We start from the raw sequence: 17,723 nt of genomic DNA, 5'->3' as shown, positions 1-17,723 counted from the left end.
GCAAGGAATGGCGGCAGCCAAGAGAAGCTAGGAAGAGACGAGGAGATAGATTCTTCCCTGGAGTCCCCAGAGAGTATAGCCTTATGGACTTGATTTCAGACTTTCAGCCTCAGAACTGTGACAGAATCAATTTCTGTTGTTTAAAATGTAAGCCACTCGGTGGTATTTTGTTATGGCAGCTCTAAGAAACACATACATGCTACAATAGGGGTAAGTGAGTCTCAAATGCAATTTCTATGTGAACAAATTCTGCTTCTGATTCCATTTGGAGGACACTCTGGAAGAGGCAAAACTGCAGATCAGTGGTTCCAGAGGCAGGAGGTAAGGATGGAAATAGATTACAAAGGGATGTTAAGGGAACTTTTGCAGGATGATGAAACTGTTCTTAACTTGGACTGTGGTGGTAATTATACAACGTAAAACTGTGAATCATAGAGAGGTCAGGGCTTCCCTGGCGACTCAGTGGTAAAGCATCTGCCTGCCAACGTGGGAGACACGGGTTCAATCCCTGATCTGGGAAGATCTCATGTGCCTCAGAGCAACTAAGCCCATGTGCCACAACTACTGAGCCCATGCTCTAGAGCCGGAGAGCCGAAACTACTGAGCCCACATATAGCATAAGCCCATGAGCTCTAGACACCGTACGCCACAAGAGAAGCCACTGCAATAAGAAGCCCATGCACTGCAACTAGAGATTAGTCCCCCCTTGCTACTTGTACTATGTATAAATTAAATTCTAAAACTGTTTGCTTAAAAAAATAATTTATGCTTCTGGAATTTCCTTTTTTTCTCAGTTTGACAAGATTCTTGGGAAGAGGCTCCTATCAGCCTAATTAGGGAAAATGTGAGGACCAAAATATCGATAAGAGTTAGAGATTACAACCCATCGAGTAATATAAGAAATCACTAAACCATATAAATATGTAGAAATAAATAAATGTATAAATTGAAAGTTTGATGAGAATCCAGATAAATTACCTCCTCACAAAATACGTATTAATTACAAAGAAGAGTAACTTTAGAGTGGAGAAGACTGACAAATACCACCTGAATTAGGTGATAAAAATGAACATCATGCAAATAAAAAATCACCCACTTCACTGGATACAAAATTAAAACCAATTTTGGCTATTCCTGCCAAAGACGTATAATCTAAATCTAATCTTGAAGAAACATCAGACAAACCCCAATCAAGGGATATTCTGCAAAAGAACCGGCTTGCAACCTTCAGAAGTGGCAAGGTCACACAAGTCGAAAATGATTTTTTTAATGTCAAAAATAAAAGATGGAAAAAATTGTCCAGAAGGGGACTAAAGACAATGTATGTGCTCTGAACTCGATCCTTTCGCTGTCAAGGACAGTAATGGGACATCTAGGGGAAACCTGAATGGGGTCTCAGGATCAAATATTAATAATGTGTCCACAGCCATACCACCCTGAAGGTGCCCTAGCTTGTCAAATGGTAGTAACACATCACTGTTCATTTCCTGATTTGACGGCGCTATTCAGCTCATGTAGAACAATAGCCTTGCTGGTGGGAAATATACACGGTCAAGTATTTGGGGCTGACAGGGCATGAGATCAGCAACTTATTCTCAAGGGGGAAAATACAGCTATTTTTACTGTACTCCCAACTTTTTGGTAAGTTTGCAATTGCTTCAAAGTTTAAAAATTACTCAGAGAATCCTGGGGAGCCCAAGGCCTGTCACTTTATCCCATCCAATACACCAGGGGAGGGACACTACAGTTCGTCTGTATTCCTCCAAGGCTGATAGGAAAGTAGCACAAAATTGGTCTCTCAAACCCAGTACCCCTTGGCAATGTCCTATTTTCTGAAGCACCAACTCCAGCATAAAGTAGAGATCTATTTTATTTGGATACTGAATGACCCAATAGGCCAAGATGTAAGATAGTTTGACTGCTAGAAGTGGATTTCTAATGCAGGCTGTATTATGGTGAGATTCCAAAGTCATTATACTAAAGACAAGATTCCAGTGTACTAAGGCACAAATAGGTTCACAGAGTACTTTTTCTGCCCACCTTATATTTAAGAGTTTCTATCAGTACTCTCAAATGGAAGTCTCCATTTAAATAATATTACTTCTGCTTTACAGGACATCATCAAACAAGTGAACCAGATTTCACCACAGAGAAAGAAGATAGTACTTTTAAAATGGAGAGGCATCCAAATGAACACAGTTATACTTCATTTTAAAGTTTATATCTCAGATTTAACACTTAATCTTAAATTGTGTGATGAAAATGTCAGGCTCCTAATTTTTCAGAGACTAGGATACCCAAATCTAATTCAGGTATCAACAACAATATCATATACCATTGTCTAAATCACTGATTCCACATTGTTTTGAATAAGGCTTTTCAATAACATGAATGATTAAAGCACTCTATGACACTACTCATCTAAACAAAATATTGACCACTTATCTGTGCCATAGATTTGTCCTGTCCAACACGGCGGAAGCCAGTCACATGAAGGTGGTGAAACATAACTGGTACAAATTAAGATGTGCTTTAAGCGCGAAATACACATGAGATTTCAAAGACTTCATTTAAAAAAAGAAGATGGTGAAATATCTCATTAATTTTTTAATACTGATTATATGTTGAAATAATATTATTCTGGATAGACTGGGTCAAATAATTATTGAAATTATTTAAGCAATATTAAAATTAATTACACTGATTTCCTTCTCTTTAACATGGTTTAAATGAAGGAATGTTTAAATGACGTACGTAGCTCACAGTGTATTTCCCCTGGACAGTGCTACATTAGACCATCTGTGAAACGAGTAACAATAGATTTCCCAGAAGAACACTGAACTTTATCCTTTGATATCTAATCTTTTCAAGGAAAATTTTTGCCTCTTTTACACTCCGCTCAGTTCAAAGAAAATATAGTAAGAAAGTATAGTAAGTATTGGGAGTTCCCTAGTAGCCCAGTAGTTAGGACTGCTTTCACTGCTGAGGGCCTGGGTTAGATCCCTGGCCAGGAAGCTGAGATCTCACAAGGTGTGAAAGAAGTAAGCATCTCGGGTACCTGGAACTCTGGGGCACTGCTCCGCAGCTGGCTCACGTTGGGCAAGGATCCTCCGTGGTACTGTGTAAGGCGCAGCTGCTGAAGCTTCTGAAACTGAACCTGGGGACAGAGAGATTTCAAAGCTGTTAGAACATGACAGCAAAGATCTGAAGCAAGCATCCAAGTACAGTGCTCTGCAGCAACATGGTTCAAGAGTGAAAGTCTCGGTTTCAATTTCTTCTCTACTTAAAACCTTCTAGTTTCCGGGGTTTTCTGGGTTTTGATTCATCTATTTTGGGGAAAGAATTTATCCGTGTTCTAAATGTCCCAGGCATGACTCAAAGACCTTCTTTGCACAGTCTTTGAGTGCATGTGTGTGTGCGTGGGGGGGTGGGGTGCACAATCTTTAACAGCAATAAAAGAAATTTCTTAAAAAAAAAAAGTAAGCCACTGCCCATGATTCTAACATACTATCTTCCCCTCTCCATGCTCTTTTCCAGTCTCCAGTCTCCATTCACTTTCAGGTGTAACAACTGCACTGGGACTTCCCTGGTGGTCCAGTGGTTAAGGATCCTCCTTCCAGTGCAGGGGACACGGGTTCGATCCCTGGCTGGGAAACTAAGATCCCACATACTGCAGGGCAACTGAGCCCACGCTATAACTAGAAAAAGCCTGCATGCCCCAACAAAGACCCAGCACAGCCAAAATTAAAAAAAAAAAAAACATCAACTGCACAGTGGTGATCACAACATAGGCAATAGTCTGCATGCTTACATCACAACTCTTCTTCTATGATATTATATAAGCATTTTAAATGGCTACATAACATTTCTTCTTCAGCATTACTAATTTAGAATACATTTCAAAGAGTGATTACTAAGTCTTGGGTTTGGGCTTTTAGATGGCTCTCAATACACACTGCCAAAATGTTTTCCCAGAGGGTATACCAATGTATATGTGAGAAAACTGTTTGGCCAAAAACTCACTAACACAGGATATTATCCTTAATTAGGGGAAAGAAGGAGGCCAATTCAACAGGTATAACATGGTGTCCCACTGTTTTAATATGCTTTTCTTCTGTAAGTTCTTTCTTGCTTCATTTTTCTAAAGGCAGTAAACTGGTCACGGTCCTTGTAAATCCCAGAGTGGTCCAATTTGATCTTTGAGAGTTCTGTTTCTAAAACAATAAATTGCCTCTGTGGTTATATAACCCTTGGCACTTGTAATTCATGTACAGAAGAAGGGGGTAGCTGGGAACCCTGAGGCAGAGTTTTACCCTTTCGTTACTCTGTCTTTGCCTAATAATCATAAAAACTACCAGATATGAGCCCCTAAGATGAGCCAGATGCTGTCCTCAGACACTTTGCCCACTTTATCCCTCACCCTCTCAACAGCCACCAAGGGAGACCATGTGATCCTGCTTTTACAACCCTGGAAACCCAGACTTAGGGAAGGTCAGAGACCTGCCCAAGGTCACACAGCTGGAGGACCCTGAGCTATGGCAAACTCAAAACCCACATTCTTATTTCTGCCATGTTCCTCTCCTTTGATCCATTTCTTCCTCAATGATCACACTATTCACAAGCTCAGGGAAAAGTAACCAAAAGCTTCGCTGAGCCTATAGCATGCTCTGGTTTTTTGTTTTTACATTTATTATGAAAACTTTCAAATACATACAAAATAGAGATGTGTATAATGAAACCCCAGCTCTTCATCTTCCAGTTTCAACAACAATCCACTTACATCCAACCTTGATTCATCTTTATCGCCTTCATCACCCATTACACTCCACTGAAAGTCAGACAGCCTAGCATTCCATATTTCAATAGGTATCCCCAAAGATAAGGGCTTGTATCTGTCTGGAGGTTTTAAAGGCATATCATATAAAACCTTCTGGCAGCCTTAGCTTCCTTATACCCACAGTACTTGATTTCTCAAAAACATGGCATGGGGAAATGGTAATAATCTATTAATCAAAACCCAGATCTGAGAGTCAAATATGAGAGGGAGGCCATGGTGAGCTTTTCCCATCTATCAGCTAAATTATCAGTATACAGTCTCAGCTTTTGATTTTAATATTCTCAACCGGAAACATTTGACTCTCTGTCCTTGAGATTCTCTAGACAAAATTCTCAGCCCCCTTGGGCTAAAGCTTTTGATTCCTTCTTCCATCAACCCATTCACTTACTCACTTACATAAAAATGGTAAACTGTGTGTTGGGTACAATGCCAGGCACCAGCTTACTAAGATGAACATGTACCCAAGTCTCTACCTTCAGGGAGTTCTCACAAAGGCTTCAACTCTTACCCAAAAGCCTTGACACTTCAACAAGTTGAGTTCTGGATCTAGCTAGAGATCTGCCTTCAGCTGAACTGGAGGCCCTCCCCACATCTCCTGTATCTGCTGGCTCTACCAAAATGTCCATTTCTAGAGTTTTCAGAGACGGTTGCACTACAGTAAAAAAGAGCGCTGGATTTGGAATGGGAAGACCTGACTTTGTAACCTGGCATTCCCATGTGTTGCACAAATCACTTTGCTGCCTACTTCACAAAGATGATGGAAGGATTAAGTCAGAGAACAGATGTGCAGTGGTGTGTAAATTGTAAAGGTCTGGGACAACTGCTCCAAACATCATTAGTGTTGATATCTTCAGCTACCTCCTAAACTACTGAGTAATTCTGATGCCCTCCTCTTTTGAAATTGAGAACCAGTGAGCTAGAAAGAACCTTAGAGATGGTCTCCAACACCATCATGCTTACTGATAAAGAAAATGAGGATCAAAGAATGGGTAGCCTGAGACAGAGGTCATGGACCATCAGGCTATAGGCCATGGTTAGCCTAGAGAGTTCTGTTCGACCCACATGGTACTGACCCACTCGATGTTTTAAATTTTAAAACATTGCAAGAAGGCACAAAAATCTGGATTTCCATCTTCTCTTGACTGAAAGATCTGACAAACACTGAACCCATATTCTTGCATGGCAACAAGGCACGGAGCTGCGAGATGTGGCATGGAGTTTAGACAGGGCTTGGGTTCTCCAGTTTCCCCAAGTCCTCACTGTATCCTGTTATCCTACACTATGGCCTGAGATCAGTGACCATTTATCACCTCATTCCTGATCCCTCCATTCATTTTTTTACCTCACCTGGTACCTTGAGTTAGCAACTTTTAGCCTATAGGCATACATTTTTTTTTTTCAATTTTTTAAAAAGTCTAAAAAATTTTTATTTTATATTGGACTATAGTTGATTTACAATGTTGTGCTTGATTCAGATGTACAGCAAAGTGATTGATTTATATATATATATTCTTTTTCAAATTCTTTTCCCATTTAGGATATTACAGAATATTGAACAGAGTTCCCTGTGCTATACAGTAGAGGTTGGTTATCTTTTTTTTTTTTTAAGTCACATACTTTAGTGGAATTTCCTCCAATGTCTATAAGAAATGAGATCTAAGTCTCACCAATTCCTTTTTGAAAAAGTCTTGTCAAGAGTCAACACAATCCGCCCAAAAATTCCCAGCAGGCCTCTTCACAGAAACTGACAAGACACTTCTAAAATTTAGGGATAAGTGAATGACCTAGAGTAGCCAAAGCAATTTTTAAGAGCAGTAAAGATAGAAGACTTAAGTTACCTCATTTTGAGACTGATTATAACGCTATCATAATCCAGAAAGTGTGCTACTGTTCAAAAGAAAGATGAACAGATCAACAGAAACAGGAGAGAGTCCAAACACAGACCCACACATACATGGCCAATTGACTTCTGACCAAAGTGTCACAGCAGTTCAGTGGAGAACTGTTTTCAGCAAATGCCGCTGGTACAACTGGATATCTTAGTAGGGGAGAAAAGCAGTTGAGCATATAGACATTCAGTGTGACAACCATAATCAAACCCTAGGATTGCCTCTTACTGGCCATGCAACCTTCCACAAAATGAGGAACACTGCAGACCCACAGTCCACAGGGTTACTGTGAGAACTACATGAGACAATGAACAGAAAGTGATCAGCGCAATGCCTGGCAAAGCGATAACACTCCATAGTCAAACCACATCTAATCTTTATCCTCTCCTCTCTCTGTTCCTCTCTCAGAGGACTCACTATACCATATCTATTGCCTGTTTTAATACAAAAGTGATGTGCATGCGTGCCCAGTCATGAATGACTTTCTGAGACCCCAAGGACTACAGCCCAACAGGCTCCTCTGACCATGGAATTTTCCAGGCAAGAATACTAAAGCGGGTTGCCACTTCCTACTCCAGGGGATCTTCCTGACCCAGGGACTAAGCCCACATCACTTGCATCTCCTGCACTGGCAGGCAGACTCTTTACCATGCACCACTTGGGAAGCCCATGAAAGTGATAGTTCTTTCCAAATATTCAAGCAAAATTAACATTCCAGGTTGATGTGGCATTTATCCTGTGGCTTCTCAACACTACCAGTTGTCCTTCAAAGCCAGACTTCTTAAACAGGTTCCCAATCCTTTCCCTGCTTCCTTCATTCAAGCCCTCAATGCCTCGCAAGCTCCCTTCCACCCAGTATGCTGTGGATGTGGTGGCTCTCACCAAGGTCACCAACAACCTCCAAACGACTAGACCAGAGGCTGGGTCTTTATCACATCAGACTAGCCAGCAGCACTGGGCTCGGCTGATCCACCTTCCCTTCTCTGAACCATAATCCTCCTGGTTTTTTTCCTACCTCTCTGTCTACTCTTCAGTCATCTTTGCTGCCTCATCCTCCTCTGCTGTCATTCAGTCTTGTCCGACTTTGTGACCCCATGGACTGTAGCACACCAGGCTTTCCTGTCTTTCACCATCTCCCAGAGTTTACTCACACTCATGTCCATTGAGTCAATGATGCCATCCAACCATCTCATCCTCTGTCTCCCCTTCTCCTCCCTTCCTCCTTTACCTCTCCTTTAAATGGTGCAGCTCCTTGGACACCTCCTAGGCCCTTTGCATGTTTCACTCTGCAGCAGAGGTTACAAACTCAAGAGCGTAGGGGTGCCAAGTATGGAAGGCAAATAATCGAAGCAGGCAGTGAGGAGGTTTGTGGCAGAATGAAGGACATGTCCATGCCTTGTCTAAGGGGGGCAGCTGCCATTCAGCAGTCATGCAGAAATGGACGGTAAGTGTTGTTAGATAATCTCATTTTTCAAAAGAAGCCAGAGTCCAGATTTTAATGTAAAAATCTCAATATTCACTGTTGGTCCTAATTAAAAAAAAAAAAAAACATTTGGGGCCTCCCACCAAAGAAATTAAAAAAAAAATACATCATACAGCTAAATTAGAATTCAGGCCACCAATCTGTAAGATCTGTTCTAGAAATTCTTCCTAGGCAGCAGAATCTACTCCTGCTGCTACCCACCAAAGAGACCCACCCTCCCCAGCTAAGACTTCCTTCTTGAGTTCCAGAAGCACATGGACAACTGTCTGCTCAACTATCTCTACTTAAGTGCCTCACGCACACCTCAAACTCAACATCTCCTGACACTGAGTCTGCTCCCGATTTGCTCCAGCCAGCACTCCCTCTCTTAACAGAAGTGAAGTGAAAGTGTTAGTCGTTCAGTCGGTCCAACTCTTTGTGACCTCACAGACTGTAGCCTGCCAGGCTCCTCAGTCCATGGAATTCTCCAGGTAAAGATACTGGAGTGGGTATATATTCCCTTCTCCAGGGGGATCTTCCTGACCCAGGGATCGAACCCAGGTCTCCTGCATTGCAGGTGAACTCTTTACCATCTTAGCCACCAGGGAAGCCCCTTTCAACAGAGGACACCCTGAAATGGCTCAGCTCTGAAAGCTGGGGATCATTCTTGAGTCCTCCCTCTCCCTCGGCTCCCTCATCCATTCACCATTCTGGTCCTTTCTACCTCCTAAGTATCAATCTGTTCATCTCTCTGCATCCTTTTCACTGCCACCATCACATCTCCTAGACTCTAAACCATTTCCCTGTGACCTCATCCTCTGATCTATCCTACATTCGGGAGTTCGAGTCATTCTTTTAAAACGTAAATCTCTCCTGGTTCAACCCCTTCAATGACTTTCCATTGTACTTGGGATCAAGTCCCAAATCCCTGTGAATGCCTCATCTCAAATTACCCTCTTCATTCCCTTGCTGCACCTCTGTCCCTTGTGCCTAAAACATTCTGCTTCCTTCAACGCACAAGTACATACCCTCATATACCTTCCCCACTCCCATTAATTCTTTGTGACACTGGAAGAGGTGAGGACTCTCTACCATATGCTCCCAGCGGGTCCCTTTTCGTAATATTCATCAAAATGTGCCCTTATTTGTCAAATGAATATCTTCTCCATTAATCTTTGTCTTCCATAGCATCCCTACAATCTATTAGGAGACAATACCGTACTACTGTCTGGAGAAGGAAATGGCAACCCCCTCCAGTATTCTTGCCTAGAGAATTCCACAGAGAGCCTGGCGGGCTACAGTCCATGGGGTCGCAGAGAGTCAGACATGACTGAGCGACTTCACACGCACACACTGTACTACTGTATCCCAAGGGTCCATCCCACCCCATGCGCGCCCCCCCCCCACTAGAGACTCAAAAGGTGTTTGCTAAACAAATTAATAAGATCTTTGAAGTGAGGCACCACATCTTCACCTCCTCCCACCTCACCCCCACCCCCACCTTTCACTCCACCCCAACATCTCCCCACTGGACACTCAAGTACCGACAAATTAATGAAGGAACAATGGAACAGCCTCTTTCCAGGCCTATCTGCCTCCACTTTCTTCCTTCTCTTTACCATCATCACTGAACTGATCCTCCTAGCATTCTCTTCTCAAAAATTATCCACTGCTTCCTGATAAGGTTGAACCCCTAAAGCTAGAGTGGAAAATTCTCCATAATCTAATCTACCTCACCAACTAAACAAATGGGATTTAGCTCCAATTCTGAAGTATCCAACTCTGATTATATGGAGAAAGACTCTAAGCCCAGGACAGACTCAGTAAGGAAAGAGTACCTAGGTCGATTAGCAATGTCTGTTCCATCCATAAGCATGACTGCCACAGGCTGGTAATGGAAAATCAGTGCCATCAGGTTTTCGATAATCTATTGAACAGGATAGATTCTTTCCCATCTGAGATCTTTGGACCCTTGTAGGTGTCAACATATGCTGGGGGAATCAAAGAGTCCTCTACGAAAAGTACTTCAGTTTTGTGATTTCATTATGAAAGTTACTCCTAAAAATGTAAATAAGCAAAAATTACTAGGCAAATTCAGAGTTATCATTTGCCTTTGTGTTTATGAAAACAGCGGAGCCAAGCAGCATTCATTATTTTACTTGCAATTGGTAGACAGTAGAAAAGAACATAGGCAGAATTAACATGTAAATAATGCCCTGTACAAAGTGAAGGACAAAACGACATCATCATTTTATAGTAATTAGAACAGAGAAAAGTGGTAGCTGAACTGAATTATCATACATGGCACAGTTGGTCAGGCTTGCAAAACTCCAGATAATCTGAACTATAGGCTTTAGCATGAGATTCGCACTGAGAGCCTCAATTCAGTTCAGCAAAACAGCATTTATCACATTAAGTTAATTCCATTTGAACTCACCGCATTTGTAACTTTGAATTTATTGGTACCTATGCTTTAGCTAATGGTTATATCACAGTTAAAGCAAAGAATTTTACATACAAGTTTACATTTGAACATATTTAAGTAACATAATCAGACTCATTTCAGTGAACACAGGACTTGTGAAAATTTACTGCCTTTGAAAGAGTCTGTACATTACTCACAGCCTCGTTTGTCTGAGACACTTTAAACACCATTCATGAATTGGGTGAGCAAGCAGATCAACTCTAGATATACATACAGAATGCATATATCTGTACACATAACATTTATGTATTTAAGCAACACAGGCCCCAGCATTAATTCTCAACCTTTACCCTGTCATGTTCCTCAATGTGATGAGCTTGACATGCTCATCCCTGGACACAACCAAGGTCACAAATGGACACCAGGCAGGTCATAAATGAGTGAAGCCAGTCGGGGCACAAGGAAAAAAAAAAGATTCTTGAAATCCTCAGTCTTTTTTATATGCATATATTTCTTCTCACGATGATAGAAAAGTAAGTATAAGAAATATTTGTTTCTCCTTAACGTCGCTTAAAAAAAACCATCAAAAATATGATAAATGGCAAGTGACACCTAGGCTCAGCAGTGGGGGATCAGGAGGGGCGATCATGACAGGGTGTGGTGTGAACTGTGGCCAGCCAGAGAAGGCGTGCGCAGCCACCACCCAGCTCCAGCCAGCGGCTGTCACATGGGAATCAGGAGTGTTATCAAGTCTCCCAATTTTAAATGTAGAGAATGTCGGTTTTACATTTAAAATCTCTTAACTTTGATTTCTACGAAAACCCTCCCAATTCTGGCAACAGATACCCAAACACTGCTGACCAGAAACGGACGCGTCTGCAGCTCGGCGAGCCAGGGACCACCAGTCGGCGACTCGGCTCTCCTCCGGGTTGCCCCCCAGCCCGCCCCCGCGCCTGCATACCCTCCCCCTTCCTCCTGATGGTCCTTCAAGGTCAGCACTCAGGATCCTCAAGGCCTGCCCCCGTTCACGCTGACCCTCCTTCCCCGCAGCCCTGCGCGGACACTCCTGTTGGTTCTCCATCCTCCACTGCCTCCCTCGACAGTTACCTAACCTCGCCGGGTGTTGGTCGCGCGGCCCGCGCCTTACTCGGTCCCCCTGGACCCTCTTCGGGTCACCTGCAACGCTGTGCACCTTCCCAGTTCGCATGATACACCGGGGCCGAACTCGGTAAACCGGACGGATACAGCACCTCCACTGAGGCAGAGGAGCAAAGTCCCATACTCGACACGGAGTCACCGCTTGATACCCAGACCGACCCCAAAGCAGGCCGGGGCCGGCCCCGGATGCACGGGTGCGCGGAGCTCTCCCGAGGGAGCGGGTGGGAGCCCCGGGCCCGCCCCGCCGGGCAGTCCCGGAGGGCTCGCGGGCGGTAGATGTTCGCAGCAGCGAGAAGCCGCACCTCCCGCCTCCAAGCTGTTTGTGATTTCCTCCCGGGGCTCCCGGTCACCCTCCCCCTTAGGCCTCCCTCACCCGGCGGCCCGCCTTCCCCGGCTCGGCCCCTTCCCATCTCCCCGCACAGCCGGCCCCCGCGACCCTCCCACCTCCGCGGCGGCCGCAGACGGTCAGCGGGTGTCGGAAGGCGGGCCCGCGCCGAGGCCGCGCGGGGGGTGCCAGCCCGCTCCCGGACTCCTCCCGCCCCGCTGCCGGGCCCCCCGCCCGGCCCCGCCGGCGCCTCGGCCCCGCGACCTCTCCCCCCGCCGCCGCCGCCGTGGCCGCCCCCGCCCGCGCGACCCGGGCCCTCACCCGCGACAGGGTGAGGTCGGTCATGAGCTGCTCGAAGGCCCGCGTCTCCTCGGCCTGCCGCTGCGTGTGCAGCGCGATCTTCTCACTGAACTTCCGCGGGTTGGCGCTGCCGGAGCCCGGCGAGGCGGCCATGGCGCGGGCCCGGCGCCGGCAGGAGGCGGGAGACGGCGGGAGCGGGCCCTGCCTCGGCCCACCCGTCCGTCCGCAGGCCAGCCCCGGCCGCCGCCCGAAGCCCGTCCTCCGGCGCGACCCGGCAGAGGAGCCGCCGCGGCCCCACCGCCAGCGAGCGGCCGGGAGCGCGCCGAGGTCCGCCCCCGCGCGCCCGGCCCCGCCCTCGGCGCGGCCCGCCCGCCGCCCGGCCCCGACCCTGCCCCGCGCCCGCCGCCGAGGGCTTTCCCCGGCGTCCCGCGCCCGGCTCGCGACCCGCCGCGCGGACCCCGCGAGGAAACCCCCGGCTCGCGCGGCAGAGCGGGCCCGACGTGAGGGAGCAGCTAGGGTACCATTTTACTGAAGCGCTCCCTGGTAGGGCTCGCCTGGCCTTCGGATTGATGTTACAGTTTTCAAAGAGTTTGAACACCTTGCTCGCCCCTTCCAGTCACGCTGACTTCCTTCAGGGGGGCGAAAACGGGCGACCTACGCTTGAGCAATCCTCTCCCTCAGTTCCCACCCTGTGGGGCCTAACAGCTGCCCTCTGTCCTCCTCCTCCCAGCCCGCTTCCTCCCTCGATCTGTGTCGCTGACGGTCCTCTCGGGCCCACCCAAGAAACAGTTACTAAATCTGGATCTCAGTTTCTAAAACCATCTCCCGAGTTTGCACGAGCTTGAGACACCATTTCCCCCGCTCGGGGGTCCCCCTCTTCGCTCCTCAGCCCCGGCCCCTTTTCCAGGCTCTTTATGAGCATCCGTGGCCTCTTTCGAACTCCAGCTCCAGCCTAGCTTGTCAGCCTCATTGGTTTTCTCCCTCTCCGGCAGCCCCCGAAGTTCCTCTCCGTAGAGATGTTGATGTGTGTCAAGATGTCCTGGACGCCTCTGGGAGTGTGTCTCTGCCTTTTGTAAGCTAGTAACTATCAGGGACACGCAGAAGATTGCAGAAAATGATGTTAGCGCCACCCACGCCCTCCCCTATCAAGGTTAAATGTATCAAAACATTTTGCTTCATTTACTTGGTATTTATTAAAGAAATAGAAAATCAGGCAGAACTAAAACCCCACCCTTATTCTTTCTCCCTCCTCCCTAGAGGTGGTCACTGGCCTCAAGTTGATACGTGTCATTCACATTCATGTTTTTACACTCCTATTACATACTACATATGGATCCACCAACTGCACATGGAATACCAAATTTTGTATTTTAAATTTTACGAAAAACTACATCATGCTAAATAAACTTACGCAGCTTTTTTTCATTTACCATTGCTTTTGAAATTTGTTTGTGTTGATTCGTTTTAATTCCTGTGTAGTATTTCACTCTACTTTTCATGTGTCTCATAGATTGTTTTTTAGAAAATTTAATGAGAACATATCTCTATTAACTAGAGGTTAGTTTGATTCACTCATTATAATTAGATTTATTTCTCCTGTCTTATTTGTTTATCATACTTTTTCTTTATATTTTCTGCTTTCTTATTACATTGTCTGGTTTCAGTTTCAAAGAACAGAATTCATCCTAGGTAAAGTACAGAAGGATTTACTATAGGGTATAAAATGGCTTAAGGACTTGTGCGGAGGGCTGAGGAAGCAGACTCTGGGTTGAAAGGTTCAGAAGTGACCTGGAGATGCATGCTGCAGAACCAGGCCAACAAAAGAGCCACTGTTTCTTCTAAAATCTGGAAGCCACCTACTGAACTGGTCACTACAGTGGCCACCTCCTGGACCCTGAAGCCACCACAGAAAAATACAACCGTACTCACCAATAGAAACAGCACATACACAGACTCAGCTTCACTTCCACCTCATAAATCAAATAAGAAACAAAATTGAACTGGAAGTGCCAAAACCGCATCCAGAATCCTAGCTGCAGTAACATCTAGGAAATGTAGTTATAGCCTTTCAGCTTCTGAAATACAGGAAGGCACGGTAGGACACTGGAATGGGTGTTTAGCTAAATCCTCTATTTTCATCCACCAATTCACTAATGCAGGGATCTATCATATCTGGCTTCTGTTGCACTAAATGGCTGTTGTTGTTGTTGTTGTTTTAACTTATGTATTTGTTTATGGCTGTGCTGGGTCTTTGTTGCTGTGTGCGGGCTTCTCACGGCACTGGCTCTTCTTGCTGTGGAACTCGGCCTCTAGGCATGGGAGCTCAGTAGTTGCCCCGAGGCCTGTGAAATCTTCCCAGATCAGGGATCTAACCAGTGTTCCCCGCATTGACATGTGGATTCATAACCACTGGATCACCAGGGAAGCCCTGAATGACTCTTTTTTATTTCCATTTTGCCCTTATCTAATTTGGAAAATAGTCATTCTACTTCTATTCTTATTATGGTTAATCTAATCACTTTCCATTTAATTTTTTAATCAAATAAGTACATGTGAATTTTTTAACAATAGCTTTACAAGGTATACAATTTTCCCAAATAATTCCCAGTTCCCGTGGTAAATAAGTTTTTCCTGCTGTTTTGTGATTATTTTTTCAGTTTTAGACATTAGCTATTCATGTTCTACTATGGGGAAGCATGTTTTGGCTCTTTTGTCTCCCCAACACAAATACGATTTTCCCTGCTCCCATTCTTTCAATGTAGTTATTAATATATGATAATTTTTGGTAAGTCAATATTAAGTGTTTACACAACACACAATAGTTCCATTTTTACACTTTTTTTTTTTAGTTAAAAACTGCCTTTGCTTTTTATTTGCTTAAATTTCTCTCAACTCATTAGAAATCCTTTCCCAAACTCTGATTTATAGTATTTGGATTTTAGCTCTGTCTCTCCCCTCTTCTGGTCCCTCTGGTCTTCCTTCTAAATTTCCCTGAACTGTGAAAGACGTTACTGATCCTATGAATGGTCAGTTTGGGAGGGAACTTCTCTCCCAGACCGCTTTGCTTATGTGCTCCATCCTGGACTCTTGCTTTCCTCACCTGCTATCTGCTGGCTCTCTTCCCATCATCCTGAGAGTTCCCTTCATCTCCCATCTTCTGACCTCCACCTCCTGCATCTCAAGTTGTCCTCCTGCTTCATATACTAATTCATGTTAGCAGAGGACATTCTCCAATAGTTTCCTGGGAAAGAATACACAAAAGATAAAATCCTTCAGGCTTTGTGTGTATGCAGATGTCTTTTTTTCCCCTCAGACTTGATTGATATTTGGGCTAAGAATAGTCTTCTTCATCAGAAATCCTTTGCATTTACTTCTTTCAATGCATTGCTTCACTGTTTTCTCGCTCCCGGTGTTGCCATTGGGAAGTCCATTCACATTCTATTTCCCTTTCCTTTATAGGTGACCTGCTTTTTGAGGGCTATTATTGTTTATTTATTTTCACACACACCCCCATTCTCTGAAGGCTTAGTATTCTGATATTTTATGATAATGTACCTTGGTGGGAGGCTTTATTTTTGTTCACCACACTAGCATTAGATATGTATGTGGAAACTGAATACTCATATCTTTTAGTTCTGGGAAATTGTCTTATCTTTTTGACAATATTCTTTTGTCTTTCTTTTGTGGAGATTCTACTTAGTCAGTTAATGGATCTCCTAGATTGCTCTTCTAATTTTCTCATCTTTTCTCTCCTAATTTCTATTTTTTTTGTCTTTTGTTGTTGTTATTCTATTTCCTAATACATTTTTTCAGCTCTGTCTTTCAATTTTATCTTTCCTTTCTGTTGAACTTTTATTTCTGTGATTGTATTTTTAATTTCTAAATGCTCTTTCCTGATTTCTGAGTGCTCCTTTTTAAAATAGCATCCTATACTCATTTCAAGGGTGTGCTATTAATTAGAGGTTATTTCTGTTTTTATATTTTTTCTACTCCTTTTATTGTCTGTCTCTGTTTTGTCTGAGTTCAATTTTTAGTTTGTTCATTTTGGTCTCCATCTAGAGGCTTCCCTCAAGCCTCTGGTAATCCTTGACTCCATTCATAATTAAGACAGAAACACTAAGTATGTATAGATACCTTGTTTCTGGAAATTAAAGTGATTTAAATTAATATTTTTATACATTCTGTACCAGAAATTGCTAGCTGTTTTCTCAACATTCATTCTGCTCTTCTTCCTTTATTAAAAGAAATTCTGAACTTTAACTGGGTGCTTCAGTTGCCCAGCTAAAATCAACTTAAGACTACATTTCCCTTGTGAATAGGTCTGGTCATGTTTCACCCCACAGATGTTTGCAGAAGAAATACAGGCAACTTTGGGATCATGCCCTTAAATGAAAAGGAAAAAGACCTTTTCCCTCTTCTTCTTACTGGCTGAAATATGGATGTGGAAACTAGATAGAGCAGCTGTCATAGACCATTAGATAAAAACTGTGTTGAGAATGACAGAACAATAGTAGCAATGGCCCCTGGGTTCCCAGCCCTGGGGAACCACAATATTAGCTCTAAAGTGCTTCTAGGCTATTACGTGGCTGAGAGAGAAGCATCGATTTTGTTTCAAGCCCACTTATTTTGGCCTTGTTACAGAATCAAGCCAGGACCTGTTACATTTAAATAGAAAAAAATTTGTAAGTATATCAAGATACGGTTAATAACATTTGTTTTTGAGGAGTAGGGACTACTGGGAAAATTATCTTCCACTTTACATATTTCTAAATTATATACAGTTTTAGAGATAAGTATGTATTACTAGTAAAATCAGGAAAAAATAAGAAAGTACAAATATCAGTTGTTTTTAAAGAACTGACTGGAAGCTCTGTGCACCTGTGTGGTTTCTTGACTAGAGAACTCACTGGAACAGAGACCCAGAATTTTCAATGCATGTCCTCCAAGTAACAATATCCCTAGGATTTGGGATGTGTTTTGCTTTTTTTATTGGAATACAATTGCTTTACAATGTTGTGTTAGTTTCTGCTGTACAATGAAGTGAATCTGCCATGTGTATACATATATCCCCTCCCTCTTAGACCCCTCTCCTGCACCCCCACATCTCACCCCTCTAGGTCATACAGAGCATGGAGCTGAGCTCCTTGTGCTTTATGGTAAGTTCCTACCAGCTAGCTGTTTTACGCAGGTGGTATATATATGTCAATTCTAATCTCCCAGTTCATCCCACCCTCCGTGTCCCAACCTGTGTCCACATGTCTGTTTTCTACATCTTTATCTTGATTCCTGCCCTGGAAATAGGTTCATCTGTACCGCTGGAGAGACTT

General features: G+C 44.0%; 1 protein-coding gene across 16 annotated transcripts in view; it reads right to left on the bottom strand.

Annotated features, from left to right (window-relative positions):
- The window catches only part of CRTC3 (CREB regulated transcription coactivator 3), a 93,497-nt gene extending 80,777 nt beyond the window's left edge, over window positions 1-12,720 (bottom strand). For 10 of the 16 annotated variants that reach the window (XM_081546971.1, XM_081546972.1, XM_081546973.1 and 7 more), the window contains exons 1-2: window positions 12,418-12,720; window positions 3,059-3,157 (exon numbers count right to left, since the gene is read on the bottom strand). In XM_081546971.1, coding sequence (XP_081403097.1) covers window positions 3,059-3,157; window positions 12,418-12,549 — 231 coding nt within the window. In that variant the 5' untranslated portion in view covers window positions 12,550-12,720. Of the gene's footprint in view, window positions 1-3,058; window positions 3,158-8,512; window positions 8,582-11,474; window positions 11,538-11,574; window positions 11,934-12,215; window positions 12,236-12,417 lie in introns of those variants that run through there. The other 6 variants (XM_081546982.1, XM_081546983.1, XM_081546984.1 and 3 more) reach the window with 4 other exon arrangements.
- Between the last annotated feature and the right edge of the window lie 5,003 nt (window positions 12,721-17,723).

This window comes from Giraffa tippelskirchi, chromosome 12 (assembly GCF_054371585.1).
Source record: "Giraffa tippelskirchi isolate mGirTip1 chromosome 12, T2T-mGirTip1v1.2.pri, whole genome shotgun sequence".
Classification (NCBI taxonomy): Eukaryota; Metazoa; Chordata; class Mammalia; order Artiodactyla; family Giraffidae; genus Giraffa; species Giraffa tippelskirchi.
Note: the sequence above shows the minus strand (reverse complement) of the source record. Positions and strands in the feature narration are given on the sequence as shown.